Source organism: Cyclopterus lumpus, chromosome 17 (assembly GCF_009769545.1).
Source record: "Cyclopterus lumpus isolate fCycLum1 chromosome 17, fCycLum1.pri, whole genome shotgun sequence".
NCBI lineage: Eukaryota > Metazoa > Chordata > Actinopteri > Perciformes > Cyclopteridae > Cyclopterus > Cyclopterus lumpus.
In genome coordinates, this window is record NC_046982.1 from 2,332,879 (window position 1) to 2,359,316 (window position 26,438).

The 26,438-nt window shown below is 44.4% G+C and overlaps 1 protein-coding gene across 2 annotated transcripts; it reads right to left on the bottom strand.

Moving 5' to 3' along the window:
* Positions 1-4,890: 4,890 nt before the first annotated feature.
* On the bottom strand, positions 4,891-25,303 carry paxip1 (PAX interacting (with transcription-activation domain) protein 1). Of its 2 annotated transcripts, none has more exons than XM_034555717.1 (23): positions 25,089-25,303; positions 23,862-23,996; positions 23,521-23,564; positions 23,228-23,291; positions 22,794-22,904; positions 22,606-22,681; positions 20,805-21,326; positions 14,126-14,238; positions 13,034-13,910; positions 12,363-12,457; positions 12,040-12,135; positions 11,434-11,571; positions 10,765-10,886; positions 10,273-10,457; positions 10,142-10,185; positions 8,862-8,929; positions 8,652-8,754; positions 8,216-8,384; positions 7,759-7,859; positions 7,399-7,533; positions 6,441-6,516; positions 6,037-6,097; positions 4,891-5,191 (listed from the first exon to the last, which is right to left on the bottom strand). In XM_034555717.1, exons 1-23 carry the CDS (start codon positions 25,167-25,169, stop codon positions 5,176-5,178), a joined length of 3,432 nt encoding a protein of 1,143 aa, XP_034411608.1. In that variant the 5' UTR covers positions 25,170-25,303; the 3' UTR covers positions 4,891-5,175. The 2 variants fall into 2 exon arrangements, with proteins under 2 accessions (XP_034411608.1, XP_034411607.1); XM_034555716.1 differs by having other exon boundaries at positions 23,862-24,008.
* Between the last annotated feature and the right edge of the window lie 1,135 nt (positions 25,304-26,438).

Below are 26,438 nucleotides of genomic sequence, written 5' to 3' on the forward strand. Positions count from 1 at the left end.
TAGTATTGTGATGTTATAGTATTGCGTTATATTATTTATAATCATAGTGTGTTCTATTACACGTTATGTTGTCATCGCAGTCTCTCAGTATTTTGATGACGGCAGGTCTCGTCTCTCTTCACTACCTCCCCTGTACCGCCGTGCCCTTGAGCAGGGCACTAACCCTTCAGCTGGTCCAGTTGTATGAACAGAACCTGGATACATGAAGGGGAAACATCTTCTCCTGCGCTCCGCTTTGTCTGCAACAATACATTTAGTCTCCAAACCCCCTTTTACCAAAAGTGTAATGACATAGCCCCGCCTTGTAATTGACTAAATTAGTTCCATCATATGCTAATTAGCTCATATGTAAATTGCAGGGCCAGATGAATCCCAGTGCCCGTCTCTGTGTAATTAGTCTGTAGTTCCTCTGCATCCTGTGGAACAGGCCAAAAGTGTGTCTGATGCAACAGAGGGAGGTACTGGGGACTAATTAGAAATATCTCACATTAAGCATTTCTACATTAATTACAACATTTTCTATGTCCCAATACTTTTTTCCTTCCTTCTCCCCACAACTGGGCTGAGTCAGAGGAGGACATCACAAACCAACAAGGAGCCTCACTGCTGCTTAATCAAAGATGTGGCTCCTTATTTGCATTTCTAATTGGAATTAATTAGGATTACACAAATAGTGTGTGTGTGTGTGTGTGTTCTCACTTATGTGGATTTCTTCATTCAGCTGCTGATGTCATCATCAAGAGTGCACGGGCAGCAGGACATCTGGAAAGAATCCGCTGCTTTCAACAACAAGGAGTTAAACTGTTGTGAATAACAAGCTCCCTCAGCGTGCTTGAGTTTAAACAAGATTCAATTCAATTCAGTTTATTATGTATAGCCCCAAATCACAAATTCACCTCAAAGGGCTTTACAATCGGTACACATATGACATCCCTGACCTTTGACCTCACATTGGTTCAGGAAATACTCCCAAATAATAGAAAAAAAAATTTCACGGGGAAAAAAGTGACGAAACCTTCAGGAGAGCAACAGAGATGGACAGATCCAATATATGTCATGTGTACAGATGAACAGCATTACAGAGTTATAACACATTTTGAATATGACAATGGCAGCGTTTATAGAAAGGTTGATCAGCTGCCACCAAGCCTTCACTAATGGACAATAAATAATTAACTTAGGCTTTACTAATGGTTGCTTAATAAATCACTTACTAGCGCGGTGAGTTATTCATTAAAGCAGCTTCCAGATTGTGAAAAATAGTTGTATTTACAACTACTGACATGTAGAGGTGGGTGATACAAAGGAAACGCCAACGCCAGAGATTGTGTGGAACTCCAATGAGAAACATCTCTTTGGAAGAGTGCAGGCTGCACGGTGGTGTAGTGGCTAGCACTGTCGCCTCACAGCAAGAGGGCCGCGGGTTCAATTCCCGGTCGGAGCGGTCCTTCTGTGTGGAGTTTGCATGTTCTCCCCGTGGGTTCTCTCCGGGCTCTCCGGCTTCCTCCCACAGTCCAAAGACATGCTGCAGGTTAATTGATCTCTAAATTGCCCATAGGAGTGAATGGTTGTATGTCCCTACATGTGCCCTCGATGGACTGGCGGCCTGTCCAGGGTGTCCCCTGCCTTCGCCCTATGTCAGCTGGGATAGGCTCCAGCGCCCCCGCGACCCTAATGAGGATAAGCGGTATTGAAAATGGATGGATGGATGGATGGAAGAGTGCAGTTGATCCCTCCAGTTGGGTTCTGACGATAGAGTGAAGACCATAAGAATAATTAATCATGTTTGGCCTTCAATGAGGCCTGTAACCTGTATGGAAGACTCTTAAGACTGACATGATTGGCTTTCATTAGTCGCTGTGTACATGTGATGAACAGGTTTCCTGCTGTATTCATCACACTGTATCATCAGCTCAGTTTCAGCCTCTAGGCGACTGGTTCTCCACTGGTCTGGGCTGTTTGGATTATATCGTGCTGCACGAGTCTTTGAAAAGCTGCCAACTAAGCTTGACTAGATTTAGATAACGTTTTTAGAAAATAGATAGTCCTCAGTTCTGTCCACTTAGCACAAGACATCCTGTAGAACCAGACCAGGCTGCTTTATCAAAAAAGGTACTTTTTGTACATAGCAAACATATTTTACTATTCATGTTTGGTGCCGAGATCATAACCCTGAAAGTGGCACAGTGACGTCATCAGGGTGATCTTCAATGCCTAACAGAAAGCCTTCATTACAAACAAAGTGACTGGATATGTTGAGCTCCAGTAACATCAAACTAGAGGTCACAGACAATGGAGGCCTTTAGGTTTAGACATGGTTATTCAAATATAAATATACGACTGGGTGACGCTTGTTTTGTCACCCTAACCCAAATGTTCAGATGCTCATGTTGCAGTGAATCCACAGCTCACATTCGATATGTAGCACATGACCTTGGCTCAGGCTGTCTGATTCAGTCTGCTGTAGTTTTGAGGGCAGCACCGCAGGCGACACTGCACCCCCCCCGTCCCCCCTCCTGCACCCCACCCCCCACATGACCCCAGGCTATCCGTCTGACAGCCAGCAATTAGAACTTCACCAGTAACTACCCGAGACCCTCATTACCAGTTAATTAAATCAAATCTATTAGGAATTATGGGCTTAAACCTGGGAGGAATACTTTCAAGAAGGCTTTCCAACCTTTCAAAACATCTCTTGAACATTTTAAGTACTTAGGTGTCTGTATAACCAACAAATATTCAGACTTATATACATTTAATTTCTCCCCTCTTCTGGCGAGGCTGACTCAGGATCTTCAGCGGTGGTCTCTTTTGCCTCTCTCTCTTGCACGGTGTTAAAATGAATGTGCTCCCGAAATTTCTATATCTCCTCCAACATATACGCATTTTCCTTACTAAACGTTTCTTTCGCTCACTTGACCACAGAATCTCCCAATTCTTATGGAACAAGAAGCCCCCTAGAATTAAAAAAGGAACTTTACAAAAACCTAAAAGGAGCTGGGTGGTCTAGCCCTCCCCAACTTCTTACTCTATTACTGGGCAACAAACATTAGAGCCGTGTTACACTGCTGTTGCACTAATGACCAACCCCCACACTGGCTACAGGTTGAGGCAGCCTCATGTGGGTCATCATCTCCCTCCTGTGCTTCCCCACAACTATTCCATCATATGTGCTGTTGTTGTGAAAAACTCTTAAAATCTGGACACAATTGAAATCACAATTTACATTGCAATCTGTACCTGGTCTGGCTCCTGTTTACTCTAACCCCCTGTTCACTCCATCCATTATGGATAATGCTTTCTTAACCTGGAGAGACAAAAGAATTTTATCCTTTAACCATCTTTACATTGATGGTAAATGTGCTTCTTTTGGTCAGTTAGCACAGACTTATAACTTGCCTTCAACCCACTTTTTCAGGTATTTGCAGATTTTGTACGTAACCGCTTTCCCAATTTTCCCACCATACCATCTCCCACACTTATAGACACCATCCTCAAAATTAACCCCTACCGGAAAGGTACCATATCAAGGATTTACTGCACTCTTCTTGAGCACCAATCTTCAACCTCTGATGCCTTGCGTACTGCATGGTCAGCTGATCTTAATATAGAGATAGACCCTGGGGTGTGGGAGAACGCTTTGAAATGGGTCCACTCATCCTCTGTCTGCGCCCGGCATGGAATCTTACAATGTAAAGTTCATTGGTCCAAGAGTAAACTGGCTCGTATATTCCCAGGTGCAGACTCACGCTGTGACCGGTGCCATTTAGGACCGGCCAGTCTTGGCCACATGTTCTGGGATTGTCCTGTACTTGCGCCGTTCTGGAAGGGTGTCTTTGACACTCTCTCAGCCGTCACTTCTACCAATATCTGCCCCTCACCATTAGTTGCCCTGTTTGGTGTCCTACCTTCTGGGAACTCACTACCATCTTACTTCCGTGAACTTGTGGCCTTTTTGTCACTTTTAGCGAGGCGTGTTATCTTGCTACATTGGAAGAACTCCCACCCCCCCTCCCACTCTCAATGGCTTAGAGATGCCCTTGTTTTATGACACTAGAAAAAATTAAGTACTCTTTACGAGGCACCTCTGCTAAGTTCTGTAAGGTCTGGGAACCCTTCTTAGAGCACGTCAGGTCTACCCAACTAGATATCGCCACCATTGATTGATTTGCCCCAACACACCAGTGCCCGGTTTAAACTAGCCTTATTGGTAGCACATATTAGCAGCATGCAGCACTACTATTTTTTATTTATTTATTTTATGTATGTGTATGTGTATATATATATTTAATTTTTTTAATTTTAATTTTTTGTTTCCTTATTTATAGTCTTTACATTGCTCAATTAATGCAAGTGGATATGCGTGTGGGCGAGTGAGTGGATGTATGTTTCTACTATATCTGCCACTGCAAGCATTTAATAGCCTTTTGTCAATGTTGGGTTTTGGTTGCTTTTATAATTTTCTTGTCTATCTTGTATATCAAATTGCCTTGTTGAATATTTGTTTTGGGCTGGGGAGGCGAGTGGAGGGGGGATATAATGTGTATCCTCACCATTTGTCTGATATGTTATCCTTTCACTCCTTATTTGTGAGGTCTATTGTACATTAAGTCTTGTTTTGTAATTTCTACAAATAAAATCATATATAAAAAAAGAAAGCATTCCAAACCTCATAAGTAGGAACAAGCAGAGACAGCTTTTGTTCTGGAGTGAGCTTGAATCTGGGAGTTGATTGTTTGACCTCGGAACAAAGCTTAGTCATCGATGCCAAAACGTCGGTTCACGGTCCGTGTACGTGAAGCTTCCTTCACAGGCTGAAGACACCAACTAGAACTAAAAAGACAACCTTTGGAGACATTATTTTGAGCTCACAAACAAAGCCAAAGACCGTTTTCACAAACATAATGTACAGTTTTTATTCCAAAAAGCAGTGTGTACGAGCTGAAGCTTTTAAACATTATATTTCAACAGCAAAAAGCTTAAAATCCTCCATAATTTAAACATTCATTTCAGAAAAATAACATCCATTTATTTATTCTCAAACAGGTAACAAAAAGCTACAAAATGACTGGAGATCTATGCACAGAAATAAAAACATACAAAAAGTCAGTATGGCTGGACTGTACACAGGTGGCTTCCTGACGGGGTCCTCTTCGAGTCCTCATTGCTTCACCATCAAGTGAATTTATACGTGGGACTGTCAAGGAATTATTATATTACGATATAGTCCACAGCACCTATTAGTGCTAGCACAGTAATAATACAAGTAGTGAAGGGCCACACGCTTCAGTCTACCCTAATTGATTTAAATATTAGCACCTGTCTGTACAACACAATCAAATCATCACCTTTCTCAAACTCACATGGAGCATTCATAAAGGGAGGAGCTATTGCACAGATGTTGGATTGGACTCTTTTCAGATGCTTCCCACCACACAGTTATGCATGTTTGTTTCAGTGAATAGGGTATTGTTGCTGCTGATGTCTACATCATCATTCAAATATTAACAAGACTCAGAATAACTTGAGATTTAAAGTAGATTTTAGTCCCATAGTGAATAAAAAAAGCTCAAATGGACAACAGTAATGGAAAGTGAAGGTGTGATTAGTAAATACACAGTTATCAGGAGATTGTTGAATGTGTAGAAACAAGTTGTTTCAATATGATGCAACATGAAATCTGACATTCAAGTAAATATGTATCGCTGCTAATGAGTCCAACAGTGTGATATTAAGAAGACCATTGTGCTGGTGTCTTGAGTGGGAATACTAAGAAGCTTGATTACAGCTCTCCAATCTGCAACTCGTCTTCATACAAATCAATTTGTCATAGTTGACCTCTTGTATGTGTGTCAGATAATATCTTTGCATGTTGTATCCATATGATTATTTAATGTGCACAAAATAAACCTACATCTCCGTACTACAGTCGGTAGGGGAAGTACGATGGCTCCACTAACTGTAATCTGCCATCAGAGCAGTTACTGCTCTACAAAGAAGCGGTTCGTCCTGACCTGTCATTGCTAAAAAGGATATGAGTCATAGTCCAGTTTCTGGGTGAGAATTCCTGTCAGGATGAACTCAGCGTTGTGGACGTCTGGACCACAGAGACAGAATCAGAAACACATCAGTACATATTCGAGTAGAACATCAGGTTTACAGACAGAGTTCTCTACACTGCTCTTTGTAAAAAGGTTCCCCGATGTGTACAAACACATGTTCATGTATTTACCAGTGAAATTATGCACTGTACAGAAGAACTTATGACACTAACAGTAGAAGATTTGGATCAGCCCTGATACTGATAGGATTTGTTTGGAACATATCTCATAATAAATACATTTTACAATTGCTTTCTAAAAGAGGATAATACTCAGAACTTAGGACAGGAGCGAGACTGTATGCGTGTGTGTGTGTGTGTGTGTGTGTGTCTGTCTTACCAATGTTTTTCAAGAAGTATTCTCTACAGAGGTGGAGGTCATTGTCACAGGAAATTAAGATGATCTCTGGAAGATTCTGCAAATAAATTAGCAAAATTAAAGTCAGGCACAAAAATACCTCTGATTATCTGACAAATCTGCTATTTCTTACATTTCTTTTTAGTACTAATGCTTACTAATACAGAGTTTATTTATTTTCACGTCGAGTTTCAAAATAAAACTATCATCTTAAAAAGGTGCATAGATAGTTACAAGCGTAAATATTGAGCCCTGCTATGTATTGTGTTGCAGAGGTATCTACTGAATTGAGCACGGTAACCAGCTTGTAACAGCACCACGAGAAGCAATAGAGAGTCACCGTCATGAGGACGAAGCAGGAGGCTAACGTACTTCTCCTGGAGGCTAACGTACTTCTCCAGGAGGAGGAGAGCGGCTCCAGGAGGCTAACGTACTTCTCCAGGAGGCCAACATACTTCTCCAGGAGACTAACGTACTTCTCCAGGAGGCCAACATACTTCTCCAGGAGACTAACGTACTTCTCCAGGAGGCCAACATACTTCTCCAGGAGACTAACGTACTTCTCCAGGAGGCCAACATACTTCTCCAGGAGACTAACGTACTTCTCCAGGAGGCCAACGTACTTCTCCAGGAGACTAACGTACTTCTCCAGGAGGCCAACATACTTCTCCAGGAGACTAACGTACTTCTCCAGGAGACTAACGTACTTCTCCAGGAGGAGGGCGGCTCCCTACGGTAATGACTCTACGGAGTCATTCAGTAGGTAGAGGTGAAATGCTGAATAAAACATTTCCACTTAAATAACATCACTTTCTATCTATCGGCTATGAGGACTTCATAATTTGGTATTTTAGGGACCATTAAAACCTTTTAAATGTAATTTGACTAGCAGGACAGACTGTTGAGGGGTACATTCAAGTACTGCAGGTATTTGAAGGACCTTGTTCTGTTTATGCTCCATGATCTTTCTATAGGAGGGCTGTTTGGCCAGCAGTTTCCCTCCAGCACTCTCCAGGATGGGCTTCATGGTGCTGAGGCTGGGGCAGATTCCCGGGGTTAGATAGAAGTACTTCCCCTACATCATCCATCACATGAAAAAAGACAGACCGGCAGTGAAGGACAGGGACAAAATACATCCATCAGATCACACATTTTAACCACTGTGTAAGGTATTTCAACCAGTGAGAATAATCAGAATCAAAAACTACATTTTGCCTGAATCATTCTGTTCATCAGGTAAAAGCTCCAGTGCAACTGGTTTCAGAGTGAACTTGTGTGATTGTGAAGACTGTGGTCTAACCTTGAAGAGCGGTGCACTGTGGGCTCTCTTCAGTGACTCCTCCAAACTGAAGCCAAACAACACTTCTGCCTCTGCATCCCTCAGAGTGGAGCTCTGCTCATCTGCCCCACACACACACACACACACACACACACACACACACACACACACACACACACACACACACACACACACACACACACACACACACACACACACACACACACACACACACACACACACACACACACACACACACACACACACACACACACACACACACACACACACACACACACACACACACACACACACACACACACACACACACACACACACACACACACACACACACACACACACACACACACACACACACACACACACACATTAGGCAAGGCCACTGCTGTGTGGAACCCATTTGTATTCTTTACAATAGGAAACAGGGAGAGAGAGACACACACACACAAACACACACCCACAAACTTCTGGCTCCTCCAGCTCTCCTCCAGCCACTCTGGGCTGACGATGTGTTTGACCACAGACATGGCTGTGAGGAACTTGATGGTGCGAGTCACCTTACTAGCCACCAGGTGAGTGACCTTCTGAGTGTTGTCTGCTACTTCTCCACCTAAAGCGTGTAACCTCTGAAGAAGAGGACGAGATAAGGACAGAAACCATCAAACACAGAGCATGGCGCAGCAGGAGACATATGTTAAGAAACAGATTATGTTCCGTTTAGAAACAGAGAGCTAGTGACCTCAGGAAGGTACTTGAGTGAGTGTAAGATTAGAATCCGTCCCTGTCCTGTTAACATTGCTTTGAGAAGTCTGATGCTGATCTGGATGAAAGTAACAAGACGACATAAAAAAAAATAAAACATGGTGTTTGAGTGCATGATGAGTTGACCGTACCTTTGTGTACTGCTGTACTTGTGTGGGCTCAAATCCTGTGAACATGACTCGGGGAGTGGACTCTGGAGGAAGCTTCTTATTGGGGGACTGGATCTCCTCCAGTCTGCACACACACACACACACAAAATTGTATTTATATCCACAAATTAATCATCATAATCATCGTTGTCATTTCATAGTGACAAACGTACCCAGATCTGCTGTACTGACCTGGCCTTTTTGTTTGCAGGCTGGTTGGTGGCGTCCATTATCTTCTGCTTCTGGAGCAGCTGGAGACTCTAAACGCCACACAATCATAACAGATGAGCCAACACAGCACAAACACAAGTGCAGCATCTGTCATTCCCTGTTTGGTATCTTCTATCTGTACTGAACTAGTGCTGTAACGGACCGCTGTAGATCTGTGACCCGTACTGACCTCATGGTTCAGCACGCTTGTGAACCTCAGATTAATGACACAGATTAACGTTAACCATCACAGTGTGAATAAAGTTTGATCCTCCAATAGCCAGTAAAACATGTGATCAGGACGTCATGATGTTTCTCCAGTCTCTGATCATGTGACTTTGTAAAAAAACAATCAGTGTTTAAACCAACAGGAGGAGAGCTAGTAACGTTAGCAGGATGCGTTCAGGCTCTGCTCAGGGAAAATGAGTATTGGTTTAACACTACATAAAATGTAGTGTTGGTGATAAACTAGAATAAATCTAGATGTTTTCACATGAATATAAAATAGATATTAGAGTGGAATTATGAGCCATAAAAAAGAAAAGAAAAATGTATACTTTTATTGATCCCCGTGGGTAAATTATTCTCTGCATTTGACCCATCCTTAGTTATTAAGGAGCAGTGGGCTGCAGTGAAGCACCCGGGGAGCAACTGGGGATCAGTGTCTTGCTCAAGGACACTTCAACATGAACTATGGGGAGAGCGGGGATCGAACCGGGTACCTTGTGTACGGGACGACCACTCTCCCCATGAGCCCAAACACTAGCTGTAAGCAGATTATAATACATCAGTAACACTACAACTGACAAGATTTGATTTAATCCATAAAAATAAAATCTTTGTAGAAACATGATCAGGGATCTAAAAGTTATATTTGCTCCCTTTTTTCTTTTGTGCTGATCTGATCTTTGAGTTTTAGGATCCGTTGCACCACTAAACAGAACCATTCTCAAGTAGAAGCTACATGTGAAACACTAAAAAGCATTCCACCAAATCTGAATAATTTTCATAAACGGATGCTGTCAGGAATGCGGTGCTAGACCGCCCTCAGTGAAACAGAGGAGAGGAACCAGTGTGACAGTAAATGAAAGCAAAATGCAGTAAAAAATTAGGGAAAATATAATCGTAATAAATCAATCAGGGGCCAGGATGGCCATTAGCAAAAGTAGAGGAAACACTATCTTTACAAAGATTCAGCAACAATTTCAGCAGAATTAGCTGACTGACATTCATCTCTTAAAACAGTGATTGGACAAACTCACCGCCAAAGCTTCAGAAGAGACTTTGATTGGTGTTCTCCAAGCAACTACAGAGAAATATACAAGTCAAGTCTTCAGCTATTAGTTCAACATAAAATAACTGTTTCGATTGGGGCATAGGAAACTGTACATACCTAGCAGGTTCTGCACCAGCTGTGGGTTAGGCACCAGAGGTTCAGGGTGTGTGTAGATGGAGTATCTGCTGTGCTGAATCTGTCTCAGTGCTTCGAAGTTCCCCAGCAGTACATCACACAGCCACTGGGCATTAACACATGGGATCTTCCACTCCTTGGCTTTCTCATATTTAAGCCCACTGGGTCTGAAGAGATCAGCAAGAGGACCATATCACCACTGTACTTGGTCCTGCACAGGCCAACATGGCTGGGTGGCATAAAACACTCAGAGCTGATGGTACAAATACTAATATTTGACACACTACACATTGATTTCATTTAGTTCTTTCTCACATATCAATGTGAGGCCTCACTTTAAATAGACTTCCTGTTCTGCAGCACTCATGTTAGTCAGTAGTAGAGTATCCCAGAGAACGGATTTGAATCACAGCAGTAAGACCCAGGTGTGTATCTTCTGCCACAAATATGATCAGCCATCCCCCCAAATCTTACTCTTTACAGATGAGGACAGTGTTGCTGCGACACAGATATCCAGTGTATCTGGCACCAGCCAGGTAGGCCATCAACTTCAGGTCATCCCTGTCAGCATCCACAAAACCCGTCACTGATATGATCTATGAGAGACAGAGAAAAGACTTGAGTTCATAGATGGCAGGCACACGTCACAAACCCATTAGGACACAGAATACTGGGGCTTCTCTGAGGCTGTGCCTCGTCTCTGATCCTGTTGGACAGAACCTCAAAAGGGTGAGACTGTAGTGTCTCCAGTCTGGAGACCTCTGCTCTTTGCTATTGATGTAGTTGTGCTGGCTCCATCAGACTGGGACCTCTAACATACACTGAGGTGGGGCACTATCAATGGCTAAAAACAGGGAGGATTTTAAGTATCCTAGATTCTTTCTCAGGAAGAAATCGTATTATTCAGATATCGTAGTCAAATTTAAATGGTTAAGGTTTCTGGTTAGTATCCTCCTTGTGAAGGTATTCCTTGAAATTCAAAGACAGAGGAGACGTATTCATTATTTTACCAGGTTAAATGAGAAGGGAAGTGGGAGATCTCCTTATCTTAGCTAGTATGGAATGAAAAGTAGACTTTCACAGTCAGTGCCTTCATCAAGTTTGACCGAGTGAACCAAAGATCTTTGTGAGAGCTGGACCTACATGCTGAGAGCAGGGTTTGGCTCCAGGAGGGAAGGCGAAGGGTAGATGTAATGTCCGGTGCGGAGGAACCATCCTCTTCCTCTTCAGTATAGTATTGAGCCAGTGGGCTGTTACACAGCGCTTCCCCTCTCTAAGTGCCTGGCAGAGAAAACACCACAAACAACAAGGACAAAGATGGCATGTTTTTGGCAAAATTATATAAACGTCCAGCTCAGAGACAAGGGAATCATCCATTCCCTTAAGATAGAGATTCAATTTTCAGATAGGAAGAATGACATCTTGGGTCATTAGTTTTGCACCGTACACATATTTTTCATGCTGTGAATAAATGCCAGCCTTTGCTCATAATTTTGCACATTCCACCATCTTCTATATGTAAACACTGTACAGCTCTTTTCCTTTCAAACTTATATTTAGATTATTATTATTATGTTATATAAAATTTGAATTGTAAATTTCATTTTTAAATTCACGATTCTTCCCTTTCCAGTGACTTGGTGATGAACTTGATTCTAATTCTGATTTCTGAGAGTTTGCAGTGTTAAAATGTTTCATAGTGGGGACTACCTGGAGAGTAGTGTCTGTTCTGATAGCACACATTCTTACCTGTACATACATGTTGCTGACTTGACTCTCACACAGCAGGTGTGTGCAGCGGCCGGTCAGGGTGGGGTCAACAGCACCTCCACACGCCTGGATGACCTGAGGGAGGCGTTTAGAAACACAACCTAATTGACTACATCTTCTTAGTACTATTTGTGTGTCTTTTTCAAACGCATGTTGAATAGCTAGGTCCCAATGACAGTCATGAAACATCACATATTTTCATCATTAATATAACCACTCATAACATAAGCTACTGGTTCAAACACTTCTACATGGAGATGAACATAATCTTGCTTCTTTGTGTGACGGCGTGACTGTCTCACCCTCTTCCATGTGGCCAGGAGTTGTTTGTCAGCCATCTGTTCTGGGTAGTCAGCAATAGCAAACACACAGCCGAGCAGGAAGCCGTCCTGTGGAACTGACAGAAGGTACACAGGTGAATCTGCAGGTTCAAGAAAACCCTGACAACAGTTTTTAATGGACTTGCACTTTTTTTAATTTACACACACACAGTTTTTATATATATATAAAAACTCCAAGTGCAAGTCCAGTGCAAGTGTATATATATATATATATATATATATATATATATATATATATACATATATATATACATATATATATATATATATACATATATATATACACACACACATACATATACATACATACATACATACATACACATATATATATATATATACACACACACACACACATACATACATACATATATTACACATATATATACAGATTTATATACTGTAAGAGTGAATGTTATATTGTTCTGATAAGTGTGCAATACACTAGTTTTTAATTTAATTTAATCGCTGTTAATCACAAAAAATCATGTGATTAAATCGATTAAATTTGTTCATCTTTGCCCAGCACTAATAAATATATATACACACATCATCCAGAACAATGTGTTCATCAAAAATATATAAAACAGTCTGGTCTGGATTATAATCACCCTGCCCTATGGTCTACTCACTTTCTTGTCCTGTCTCGTGTCCAAACAGCTGTGAGATGTGAGGAGGCTGCTGGAGCTGAGGCTGCAGTGTCGTCTGCTGCTGCTGCTGCTGCTGGGCCTGCTGGTTCTGATGCTGCAGAACCTGCTGCTGCTGACTCTGCAGGTGCTGCTGCTGCTGCATCTGCTGCATGTGTTGCTGCTGCTGCAGGAAATGCTGTTGCTGCTGCTGCTGCTGTTGTTGTTGGAGATGTTGTTGGTGCAACTGTTGTTGATTCTGCTGTTGCTGCTGTTGCTGTAACATCTGCATGCGTTGCTGTTGTTGGAACTGCTGGAGCTGTTGTTGCAGTGCCTGCTGCTGCTGCAGCTGCTGTAAACCAGGTCGCAAAAGCTGCTGGGGCCGTAGCTGCTGCTGGGAGAAGGCATGTTGTTGTTGTTGTTGTTGCTGCTGCTGCTGTTGTTGTTGTTGCTGTTGCTGCTGTTGTTGTGAAAACATCTGCTGTTGGTGCATTTGCTGCTGTTGTTGCAGAAACTGTTGTTGCTGTTGAGGCAATTGTGCAAACCCTTGTGGTGCAACCTGTGACTGTTGTTGTTGTTGGTGATGTAGCTGCAACATCTGATGCTGCTGCTGCTGCTGCTGCTGCTGCTGCAGGTGCATCAAGGGATGCTGTGGTTGCTGTGGTAACTGTTGTGGTTGCTGGGGAGCCTGGTGTTGCAGGGGAGCCTGGTGTGACTGTTGCTGTTGCAATAACGGTTGCTGCTGCTCTGCTGTGATTGGCTGGCCGGCCACTTTGGACTGATTGAACAGAAGAGGGTTGGTACTGTTAGGGGTCGGAGCATGGCTCTGACTGGTCTGCTGCTCCAATGGCTTTGTCTGATTTGCTGTCAGATTCTGGATGATCTGCAACAAAGGAGGATAAAGAAGGTTAAACAAGTGAACATGTAGAGCAGGCACTTATATACATGATATCCGTGTTTCAACTCAGTGTCATCACAAGTCCATATTCAGTAATACTTGAATAATATTGGTCATGAAATGTGGCCCTGCTCTTCCTAGAAGTTGCCTCAGTGACAGCAGGTAGGGAGATTTGTGGGGAGAACCATTGGGGTTCTTACATGTGCTACGTTGGCAGGTCGATTTGCTGGCGGCATGTCAGAGTTGTTGGTGATGTTGCGGAGGGTTCTAGCAGCCTGGCTCCACCCAGGGATGCCCTCTGGAACTGATGCACCTACAAAATCAGAAAACGGGAAAATCTTTATTACCAGATACTGATGTTCGACACATGTAACAAGTGATCCACATAACATTCTGGAAGGTGTACAAGTATCTAGGAATCAACCTTGTCACCAGACTGTAGATGCAACACTGAGGCCGTTAATATAAAAAGGCCAAAACACGCTCGACTTCCTGAGGAAAATCAGGTCCTTTAGTTTCTGCAACAAGATTACTTTTTGCTAGTAGAATCTTTTTTTTGCAGCAATGTGCTGGAGGACCAAAACAGACTGAACAAACTGATCAGAAGGACCAGTTCTGTTATGGTGGAGAAGAGGATGCTGCACAAACATGGAAAACACATCACATCCTCCTCACTACCTCCTAGTCAAGAGACTTATCCAGCTCTGCCTTGACAAGGACCACTACAGGAGGATTGCACTTTTTATTTATTTTTGTCTGATGGAGCAATCTGCTTTACTTGAAAGTGATTGCAATTTTCTTTATTCTATTATTTGAAAAAGCACAGATGGAGGAATCACAAAAAGTTGTTATTTCAATAAAAATTCAGCATGGATCATTTTGTTACAATTTGGTTGGGGCACGAACATTTTTCTTCCTCGGAAGTGGAGCGCGACAGAAAAAGTAAATAAAAGTGCAATCACGTCGTTAGAACAATGCAAATAAAGTTGTGCAAAAAAGAACTTATATTTGGCAAATAGCTTATTGTGGCTTCAATTTACATGTTTTGCACTGAATATATTTTCAAGATAATAACAATAAATGCAACATGTGAAAAAATAAACAAAACAAGTTCAAATATTTGGTTTTAGTTTTACCCTAAATATCTTTACAAAACAATAACGTGCAACCGGTGCAAAACAAAATTAGTGCAGATATGTGTGAGCCATCAAGTTGTATCAGTATTAGTTCAAATTCACTCAGATTCTCAAAGGAATCAATATTCCCTTGATTGAGTAGCCTGTCCCACATCTCCAGCTTCCGAGTGAAACCGCTGATCTTGTCAGCTGAGGAAGGTGCTGGTCTCTGCCTTGAAGATGAAGATTTAATTCATTCAGCTTTCCAAATATGTCACTGAGATAGGCCAATTTCATCAGAAATTATTCATCAGCAAATTAATAATTATAATTGAATTAATAAACACTTTTCCTCGTGAGAGCCACCGAGCTTCGCTGTGAAACAGCTGAAGGCTCCGCTCCGTCTCCACAGAGTGCGGAAAACAGTCGTGCTTTCAGGGGTCTTGTTTTTATGAAAATGACCACGCTGATAGCATCGGTCAAAACCTTGTGTAGTTCACGGCACATCTGTCTGTGTGCCATTGTGGCCATTGCACAGTGTGGCCATTGCACATTTGGAGAGACCCTTTTGCACCGTCTGTGCAGAAACCCACACAACTCTCCCATTTCATCCGTTCTATCAGGTAACTGCTCGGAAGCCTAACGGGCTCTTCATTGTGCTAAGCTACTAAACCAGGTGGGTAATCGGGAGAGTTCCCAGTGGGCCGCTTGAGAATTTTATTTGTTGACATTTGTCACATTAGTTCATCTTCTCTTAAAGTGGGCTACACACGTTCCGCATTCTGACACTGTAGCCTCTGCATGGATTGTACCATGAGAAAAAGTTCTATCATCCCAAATAGTTGGTTCGGTCCGTAGTCCGTCTTTTCCAAAAAGTTTTCTCAGATAGGCTACCGATAGCTGGGCCGGCCCGACCGCAGCGATACGCGTCAGGGAAGATGGACGGGAGGAAGAGGGCAGGAGGGGCTGAAAAAGCCAGGTTAAAAAAAAGAAAGGCATTGGAGGAGGATGCTGCCAAATGTGCCAAGCTTACTGATTTATTTTCAAGAGGACAAACACAAGTGGCAACTGGTAAAGAGAGACAAAGGCCTAATGATTAGCAACGTAACTATTCGGCTAACGTTGTAGCCTTGATTAATAGCGTTGTAGCGTTGTCAACCTATTCCCAAGCAAAATATTAAATTGAATTAAAATATTAGCCTTTTTATATCACCCAAAATATGGCGATCCATAGACTTTGCAAATATTATGCAAATATTGATATATACTATTGATATTGAAGTATGCAGTAATATGACTTAATTTTTCTTTGCAGCTTCGGAGCAGCAGTTAAGACAGTCTGTACACTGTACTGTGAGTTGAACTGTAAACATTAGTTAGTTCAATATACCTTTGTTGAAGAGTGGGATATGTCTCAAATGTTTTATTTATTTCTGCTTTTGTTAATTAATCAACCTATCCTTGTGGAATAGTGGAATATTTGTTGTTAACTTCTCATCTTAAATGGATTATTATTGTTGTATTTAACCTTTACATTATTTGTTGGACCATCCATCCATCCATTATCACCCGCTTATCCGGGTCGCGGTGGCAGCAGGTTCAGCAGGCCGACCCAAGCCGACCTCTCACCCGCAACACTTTCCAGCTCATTCTGGGGGATCCTGAGGCGTTCCAAGGCCAGCCGGGAGATATAATCCCTCCAGCGTGTCCTCGGTCTTCCCCGGGGCCTCCTACCAGTTGGACGTGCCCGGAAAACCTCTAATGGGAGGCGTCCAGAAGGCATCCTGACTAGATGCCCGAACCACCTCAGCTGACTCCTTTCGACACGAAGGAGCAGCGACTCGACTCCAAGCTCCCCCCTGATGTCCGAGCTCCTTACCCTATCTCTAAGGCTGAGCCCGGCCACCCTACGGAGGAAGCTCATTTCGGCCGCTTGTATCCGAGATCTCGTTCTTTCTGTCACAAGGTGCTAACTCTCATCCCTGCCGCTTCGCACTCGGCTGCAAAACGCCCCAGTGAATGCTGGAGGTCACGGTCCGAGGAGGCAAACAGGACCACATCATCCGCAAACAGCAGAGAGGCGATCCCGAGACTTCCGAACCGGATCCTCGCTGCGCCTAGATATCCTGTCCATGAAGGTCACGAACAGGACCGGTGATAAAGGGCAGCCCTGGCGGAGGCCAACACCCACCGGGAACGTGTCTGACTTACTACCGAGGAGACGAACACAGCTCCTACTACAGGCGTACAGAGACCGGATGGCCCGTGCCAACGGGTCCGGCACCCCATACTCCCGCAGCACCCCCCACAAAAACCCCAGAGGGACCCGGTCGAAAGCCTTCTCCAGGTCTACAAAGCACATGTAAACTGGTTGGGCAAACTCCCAGGACCCCTCCAGTAATCTTGCGAGGGTAAAGAGCTGGTCCACTGTTCCACGACCGGGACGGAATCCGCACTGTTGGTCTTGAATCTGAGGTTCGACAAGCGGTCAGAGCCTCCTCTCCAGCACCCTGGCATAAGCTTTTCCCGGGAGGCTGAGCAGTGTGATACCACGATAGTTCAAGCACACTCTCCGGTCCCCCTTCTTGATGATGGGAACCACCACCCCGGTCTGCCAGTCCATGGGCACTGTTCCCGACCCCCATGCGACACTGAAAAGGCGTGTCAACCAAGACAGCCCAACAATGTCCTGCGCTTTCAGCATCTCAGGGCGGATCTCATCCACCCCTGGCGCCTTGCCACCAAGGAGCTTTTTGACTACCTTAGCGACCTCTGCCAGGGATATGGGTGAATCCACCCCAAAGTCTTCTGGCGCTGCCCCCCCTCCGGGGGACATGTTGGCCGGGTTTAGGAGTTCCTCAAAGTGCTCTTTCCACCGCCCGACGATGTTTCCAGTCCGGGTCAGCAGTTCCCCCTCCCTGCTGAGAACAGCCTGGGGTAGACCCTGCTTTCCCTTCCTGAGCCATCGGATGGTTTGCCAGAACTTCCTTGAGGCCAACCGAAAGTCCTTCTCCATGGCCTCCCCGAACTCCTCCCATGCCCGAGTTTTAGCCTCCGCGACCATCGCCGCTGCAGCCCTTCTGGCCCGCCGGTACCCGTCAGCTGCTTCAGGAGACCCCCTGGGCCAGCCAGGCCCGAAAGGCCTCCTTCAGTTTGACGGCTTCCCTCACCCCCGGTGTCCACCACCGGGTTCTCGGGTTGCCGCCACGACAGGCACTGATGACCTTCCGGCCACAGCCCCGAGCAGCCGCGTCCACAATAGAGGCTTTGAACAAGGTCCACTCGGATTCCATGTCCCCAGCCTCCCTCGGGATTTGTGAGAAATTCTTCCGGAGGTGGGAGTTGAAGACCTCCCGGACAGGATCCTCTGCCAGACGTTCCCAGTTCACCCTCACTACACGTTTGGGCTTGCCAGGTCTCTCTAGCCGAGTCCCCCGCCATCTGATCCAACTCACCACCAGGTGGTGATCAGTTGACAGCTCTGCGCCTCTCTTCACCCGAGTGTCCAAGACATACGGCCGCAGATCAGATGATACGATTACAAAGTCGATCATTGATCTCCGGCCTAAGGTGTTCTGGTACCAGGTACACTTATGAGCCACCTTATGTTCGAACATGGTGTTTGTTATGGACAAACTGTGGCTAGCACAGAAGTCCAACAACAAAACACCATTCGGGTTCAGATCGGGCAAGCCGTTCCTCCCAATCACGCCCCGCCAGGTTTCTCTGTCATTGCCCACGTGAGCGTTGAAGTCTCCCAGGAGAACTATGGAGTCGGCAGGCAGCGCCTTTTCCAGGACCCCTCCCACCGACTCCAAGAAGGCCGGATACTCCGAAATGCTGTTCGGTGCATAAGCACAAACAACAGTCAGAGCCTTACTCCCCGCAACCCGTAGGCGCAGGGAGGCGACCCTCTCGTTCCCCGGGGAAAACTCCAACACAGCGGCGCTCAGCCGGGGGCTTGTGAGTATCCCCACTCCCGCCCGGCGCCTCTCACCCTGGGCAACTCCAGAAAAGGACAAAGTCCAACCCTTCTCCAGGAGCTTAGTTCCAGAGCCCATGCTGTGCGTGGAGGTGAGCCCAACTATATCTAGCTGGTACCGCTCCACCTCCTGCACCAGCTCCGGCTCTTTCCCCGCTAGTGAGGTGAGGTTTCACGTCCCTAGAGCTAGTCTATGCCGCCAGCGATCGGCCCGCCCAGGTCTCCCGCCTGGCCCGCCGCCCGGTCTACATAGCACCCGACCCCGATAATTCTCCCTGCGGGTGGTGGGTCCACAGGGTGACTGCTGCTCCATGATGTTTTTTCGGGCTGAGCCCGACCGGGCATCATGGGCGAAAGCCCGGCCACCAGACGCTCGCCGACGAGCTCCCCTCCTGGGTCTGGCTCCAGGAGGGTGCCCCGGTTTCCCTTGTCCGGGCAAGGTAGCTTCAGTCCGTGGGCTGCTTGTTGGACCATGGTATTAATAAAAAAAAAAAATACAGGATAGTAAGAGCTGAACTGCTTCATTTATCCAATTTCCACTACCATGGAAAAAGTGGGCTGGTCTTAAACCTGAAATTCCCGGGCTGAAAAGTGACCCCACTCCGGCCCTGTACTAAACTACACGTGAGTCGACTCACATAGGATCTTGGAAGTCGTGATCACGCATGCGCAAGCGTAATCTGTTAACGCCGTAACCGCCCCGCGCGCCCCACCTGTAATACCTCAGTATTACCCACAGTTTGAGAACCACTGCATTAATCTGAGGTTCACATGCGTGCTGAACCGTGAGAGGGGGGGGTCCGTTACAGCAGCGGTCCCCAACCTTTTTTGAGCCACGGACCGGTTTCGTGTCAGACAATATTTTCACAGACCGACCTTCACAGTGTGGGCGAAAAATAAGCCGCAATAAAATTATGCGACCAGCATAAAGTGCATAACAATACAACTCACCATTACGCCAAATTAGTGGGAGCCCTGAACTTGTTTATCTGCAACGAGCCAGTGCCACCTCGGGGTGATGGGAGACAACGACACCCGAAGTGTGTCCAGTCTGCTCCGTAACTTAGTTCTCGTCGCTGTCATTGCAGAAAACCCCGCTTCACAAAGAAGCTCTCCAAAGACGTTTGGTTTTTTTAACTCATTTTCTCTAGCTTGTGGGTTTGCTATAGCTCGCTAACTTTTCTCAAGAGGTTACGTATAAGCAAATGTGACATATTTCATGACCTCGTGAGAGGCTCAGATGCACAGACGGATGTATCCGGTCCTCTTTTTGGACTCTTTCTGTATACATCTTTCTCTTTCTTTCTTTCTGTATTCCCGGTACCAACCGAACCGGGTGTTGGAGACCGCTGCGTTACAGCACAAGAAGCAACACAATATTAGAGTAGTCCCTCCCGGAGACCCATGTACATTGTATGACTTGAGGATGGCTCAAACACAAGACAAACTTGAGACACGTCTACCAAGGGCCCGCAAAGAGTTTTGGAGACCAAAGGCAGACTGTAGGGACAATTTGGGGCTACATTTTGACCCAACTGCTACAAAAAGAAGAAAAAAAAGAAGCTTGTTTTTAGTGGTTCAGATTAATGACATTTCCACTGCAGCGCAACGACTCAACAGATATTCATCACACAATCAGACATACGTCAAACCTGAGAGCAAAGTCTACCTCATACTGAGACCCTGAACCTGCCAGATGGCTGTTCCCACACTAATGCAGGCCTCATGGTGATATAGATCTGTATTTAGGTACCCGTTTCTGAAAGTTTCTGACATACTGACCTTGCTGTGTTGGGTGACTGATGGCAGCAGCAGCAGAGCGAGCCTCTGCAGGCATGGCTCCTCCACTGCCAGGAACAGGAGGGACAGTGGCACACAGGTTAATCAGCCCACTGCCTGTGGATGACACTGGGTCTTTGCTGCCGGGTGGCCCACCTCGCCGTCTGGCAGTGCCGGACGGAATAGGGGGGGTCGGCGTGACGACTTCAGCCGGCGTCCAGTTAAGGTTGGTACCCTCCTTCTCTGTGGAGGAGTCGTCGTCAGAATCGTCGAACATGCGCTCGCTGCGGCGCTCAGGTTTGCGGGGAGAGGAAGGGGAGACAGAGTTCAGTTTTTTGGGTCCTGGTCTTCTGCGGGGGCTGGACTCCTCACCAGACGAGCCGCCACTAGACAGTCGGGATCGCCGGGGGCTGTAGCTTCCAACTGAGTGGGAGTGCTGGTCATATGACTCTGCTTCGCTTTCTTCCTCAGGCTCCACATACGTGAGTCTGGGGTGATAGAGCACCTCATCTCTCCTGCTTTTGTCTGCAAAAAATGGAAATATGGAATAAGTCACAGTTGGTTATATCTGATCACAGTGATGATTGATAGATAGCTAGCCATCAACCTTTTAATGAAGAAAATGACGAAAGGCAAACGGTCAAATATGTGGCTGTATTTCGCTAAATGCAACAAAATCATTGCGTGTAAAGAGGGGAACACGTAAAATGCAATGAAACATCTGGCAACATGGGGGAGTATGGGGTGTCGGACCGGTTGCACAGAGTGTTACTGCAGCACGGGAGATGGTGAGAGGCCTCCAAAGCGACAACCCACAAAACTATAATAAATTCAGATGAAGTTCTATGAGAAGTTGATAAGAGAAATCAGGAAGACACCACAGTGACCGTAAAAAGTGCTGTGTTGAAGTGGTGTTTGTGAAGAGAAGGTCACTCTCACCATCAGAAGGCTGTCCGTTTCACTCTGAAATAAGACTTTTTTTTTTTGTCAATTGTGCTTTTCCCAAATTACAAAAGATGCATGGACAGACTGGTAAATCTGATTTGATCCATATATTTGGAGAGTAATTAGCGCTGTTGTTGTTGTTTAGTTCTGCTGATATGACTTTCTTTAATCTTTTCAACTCCATCCTTCTATTTAGCTCTACGGCTGAGTATTGCCATACTTTTCTAGCATTGGTGTACTGTGCCACTCTATCCTGTCAACCGGAAAGCTAGTGTGTCCCTACCCAGAGCAATGAGAGTGAACACAACGCAACTCAGTGACAGTGAATGTTCCAGTATTAACATTGAACACCTCGAGCATACAGATGACATTATATTGTGATGTTTTAACTAGAAGATAAAACAGCTCACGGATTATTTCAAAAAAGTTAACGATAATATTTCTGATTGAATGTATGATGTAAGTTGATTAAGAGCTATAAGCCGATTAATCGATAAATATATCTGTAACTATTTGAATAATGGATTCATAATAATTTCTCACGCAACAGTGTCAAATATTCTCTGGTTTCAGTTCTTATTCAGAAGATTCTGTTTTGTTTTTTTACATGTATGGAGAAACTGATCATATTTGAGGTTTTGACTTTTAGTGGAATAAAACAAGTTATCTGAACACATGGCCTGGGACAAAGGGATATTATAATCAGGCATGTTTCACTCTTCTTGGATTGATAACCAAACAATCCATAAATTAATGTAGAAAATAATTATTTATATTATATTAGCCCAACTATAGAAACAATAATCCCAAAGTAAAATGATTATTATACCATCATTAGATAAAGCAGCACTAACATTACCTTTAACAGAATCTGTTATCCAGTCTGGGGTGACCGTCTTGATGCCCGGGTGTTTTAGGGCACACTCAAACTTGGCCTGGAAGGGGAAAAAAGTAGAATTACAAGTGCACATAATGATGAACATGAGCAATAACATACACAGTGGAACTTAGATAATAGTAAAGATCACACACAGCGCATGCACTTACCCCCTTTGGTTCCTTCACAACTAAGTGGGTGACCTTTTTGTTGAGGTTAAGTTGACATTCTCCTCCATAAAATGTTATGTAAGCCCACAAAGTGTTGAGATCATCTGGAAGCTGTGTACAAACAATAATAGCTTAAGATGCAGGACTAATTTGTGTCTTTCATAAGTGACAATGCCAGCCCAAGGACACACTTCCTAGAGTAAAGAAACATGAACATTCTCGGTTTAGAAAAAAAATTCATCTAATCCCCCCTGTCTGCATATCTCTCAAAATAACAAACACACACACACACACACACACACACACACACACACACACACACACACACACACACACACACACACACACACACACACACACACACACACACACACACACACACACACACACACACACACACACACACACACACACACACACACACACACACACACCTTGGGAAGACAAGCTGTCACACCAAAGAATATCTGTCCTGATTCTGGGGAGAATCCTGTAACTCTGGAGTTCATGGTTATGGAAAACACAGGGAAATTACACTGGGACATTTTGATTAATTCCACAAATTCTATAATCTTTTTGGGCCAAGGAATCCCTAAGAAAATAAATGTTTTATTTCTGGAATACTAAACATTATTATTGAGCTGTGATCACCACTGTTATTGTTTTTCCAAAGCATCTTTAAAATACACCCATTTGAGATATTTTGGACTAGATGGTGGAAGGATACGGTAACAGGTCTCCACATCTTACTGAGAGGATCACCCAGGATGGCTGGAAAACATGAGAACAACAAGTTAATGCTTGATATCTACTCCTTTCTCTCGGTTACACTAGTTCAGAGTGGCTTTAACTCACTGGAACTATTTGACAGAGATTAAACTTCAACAGTAAGGAAACTAACTAAATGATCGCCTCCTGCATGCTCTATCTTTATGCATTGAAGAAATACTTTGACATGTTGTAAAATATGCTGATTTGTTATCCCTCTGTTTCTAGTCTTTATGCTGGGATCAGCTGCAGAACCACTTTGAACCCACAATAAAAAGGAAGAAACGGTACAACCCTTACCTTGACCACAGGCAGGTCAAAAACCTCTCTGGACTCGCCCACCTCGGGGTTGTCCCCGTCCTCTGCAATGATGTGCGTGGCCAAAGCATTGTAGGACACCTCCTTCCCCTTTCCTGCCTTCAGCAGCTGCACGACCTGGAACATCAGCTGAAGGTTCAATCAAATTCTACTTCAGTCCAGACTAGCTGAAACAATGACACTGACACTCCTCACAGTGTCAACTATGGCTCAAAAATACTTAAAGCCCTTCTGGGGCAACTTTGATGGCAACGCAACACCATAAACATAAGTTGTCTAAAATGAAAACAACCGTACACAGTTCAGTTCTATATTAAAATTAAGTCAATAGACAAGTTTTGGAGCATGATAATTGTTATATTAAAAATGAGATTACAGCTTGAAATTCGCTTGAGGAAGGACTAGTGTTGATGTTTTCAAGTACTGCTTCAGATGAAAAGACAGATAAAAAAAAGTGTGCTTATATTACACAAACAGAAAAACATATGACATTTCAAACAAAGTTCCAGAAGAACTCAAAATAAGATGTTGTCCGGAATGTGCAATAAAGACCGACTAGAATGTCGTATTGCCCAGAGCATAAACCTCAGAGGTGGTAACCACGAACAGCAGACCATACATCGCCTGCGCTCTATAAAAACACGCTGAGAAAGAGTTGCGACTGGGGTTCACCATTTGGCCGGAAGTAGAGCTCCGTGCCACAGGTCCTCCACTAAGGAGTGAAACAGCATTGACACATGCGCAGTAAAGGGCGCCCAATTGAGCGAGATGTTGATAGTCACAGGTTGATGCAGAATAACACCGTGCATAGAGGCATTTCCGTCCCCATCAGGACAGCGCAGTGTCAGTCCTGAGGTTGTTCAGCGGTTATGGTTCAGCAACACGCGCACTAACACACGCCATCTTTACTGCCAGCTTAGCAAACCCCATGACGTGAAATGTTAAACCGTAAGCAACAAGCTAGCAGCTTACCATCTGTGCAACTGCACAACTCAAAGCTAATGCTAAAGGGCTGCATGACACAGTCTCACAGTGAAGTAGACAAAGTACACATCATGTCGGGATCAACTTAACACTTTAATGTCAGCTAGAGATCAAGCTCGCTGTGTAGCATGTCAGCCACTTAGCTAGCCTCATTTAGATTGAATGGTGCTAGCAACTTAGCCTGCTATCAACCTAGCTCCAATAAGCTAACGTCCAGACCCTCACCTTTTGGTCAATGTCCCCAACCACGTAGAATTTTACGTCTTTGAAAAGTTCGTCGGAAACCGTGTGTTCCTCTTCAGACATGATGGTCCATGAACGGCACGGGGTTCCGGAGTGAAACCCAGTGGAAGAGTGAAGTGTCTCCGTAGAGCAGCTGGCTGAGACCGTACAGTAAACCGGAGACACTCTAGCGCCAAACCACTGAGCGCGCCTTAGACGACACCATTCCTACATACCGAGGGGTCTGCATTATGTTATGAGTTGTATATTTATTTGTTTTGTTTTGTATAACCCGACTCTGTATTGTATTCCCTTATGTGCCTCTGCATAAAGGGGATTTGATGAATAATACAATACAACAGATTTACAGGGACGGACATGAATACATATATTTTCTCATGGACATGTAACCCCCCCCTGTCATATGAGAGTTGATGTGTTATCCAAACGTGTAACCTAGATTACTATGTGGAGTGAGGAGGACGTTTCATTAGTTCGCGTCGTTTGCAATAAACAAAAAAACAAACAGCGACTTCATGAAAAGTGTCTGAAAGGTGCTCATCCACACATCGTTAATCCGAGTAAAAAACGGTACTTTAAAATATGGTAAAGTCATAAGAATTACTCCGAGGTAAGGTTATACACACCGCTCAACACACTGCAAGATAAGGAAATAGGTGCCTACCAAATAACCTTGTCACTCATATGACAACAGGAAGCTGCAAGTAGAGAAAACACAAGTAGCACACACTCGCAGCAGGAGCCTGTCCCCAGCCTGTCCCCCCCGAGTCTAGACCTTAGTGCTGCGTTCGACACCATTGATCATGACATCCTATTACAGAGACTGGATCAGTCGATTGGCATTTTAGGTACCGCACTAAGTTGGTTTAAATCTTATTTATCAGATCGATCTCAATTTGTTAATCACGGAGTTCCACAAGGTTCTGTGCTTGGACCAATTTTATATATGCTTCCTTTGGGCAACATTATCAGGAAACACTTCTTAAACTTTCATTGTTATGCAGATGATACTCAATTATATCTATCGATTAAAACAGAAGAGACCAACCAGCCCGCTAAACTTCAAGCATGTCTTAAAGACATAAAAACATGGATGAGCTGCAACTTCCTGATGTTAAATTCAGACAAAACTGAAGTTATTTTACTCAACCCTGAACACCTCAGAGATCAATTATCTGGTGATGTGGTTTCTGTAGATGGCATTGCCCTGGCATCCAACATCACTGTAAAGAATCTCGGCGTTATCTTTGATCGGGACTTGTCCTTTAACTCCCATGTGAAGCAAATCTCAAGGACTGCATCTTTTCATCTACGTAACATTTAAAAAATCAG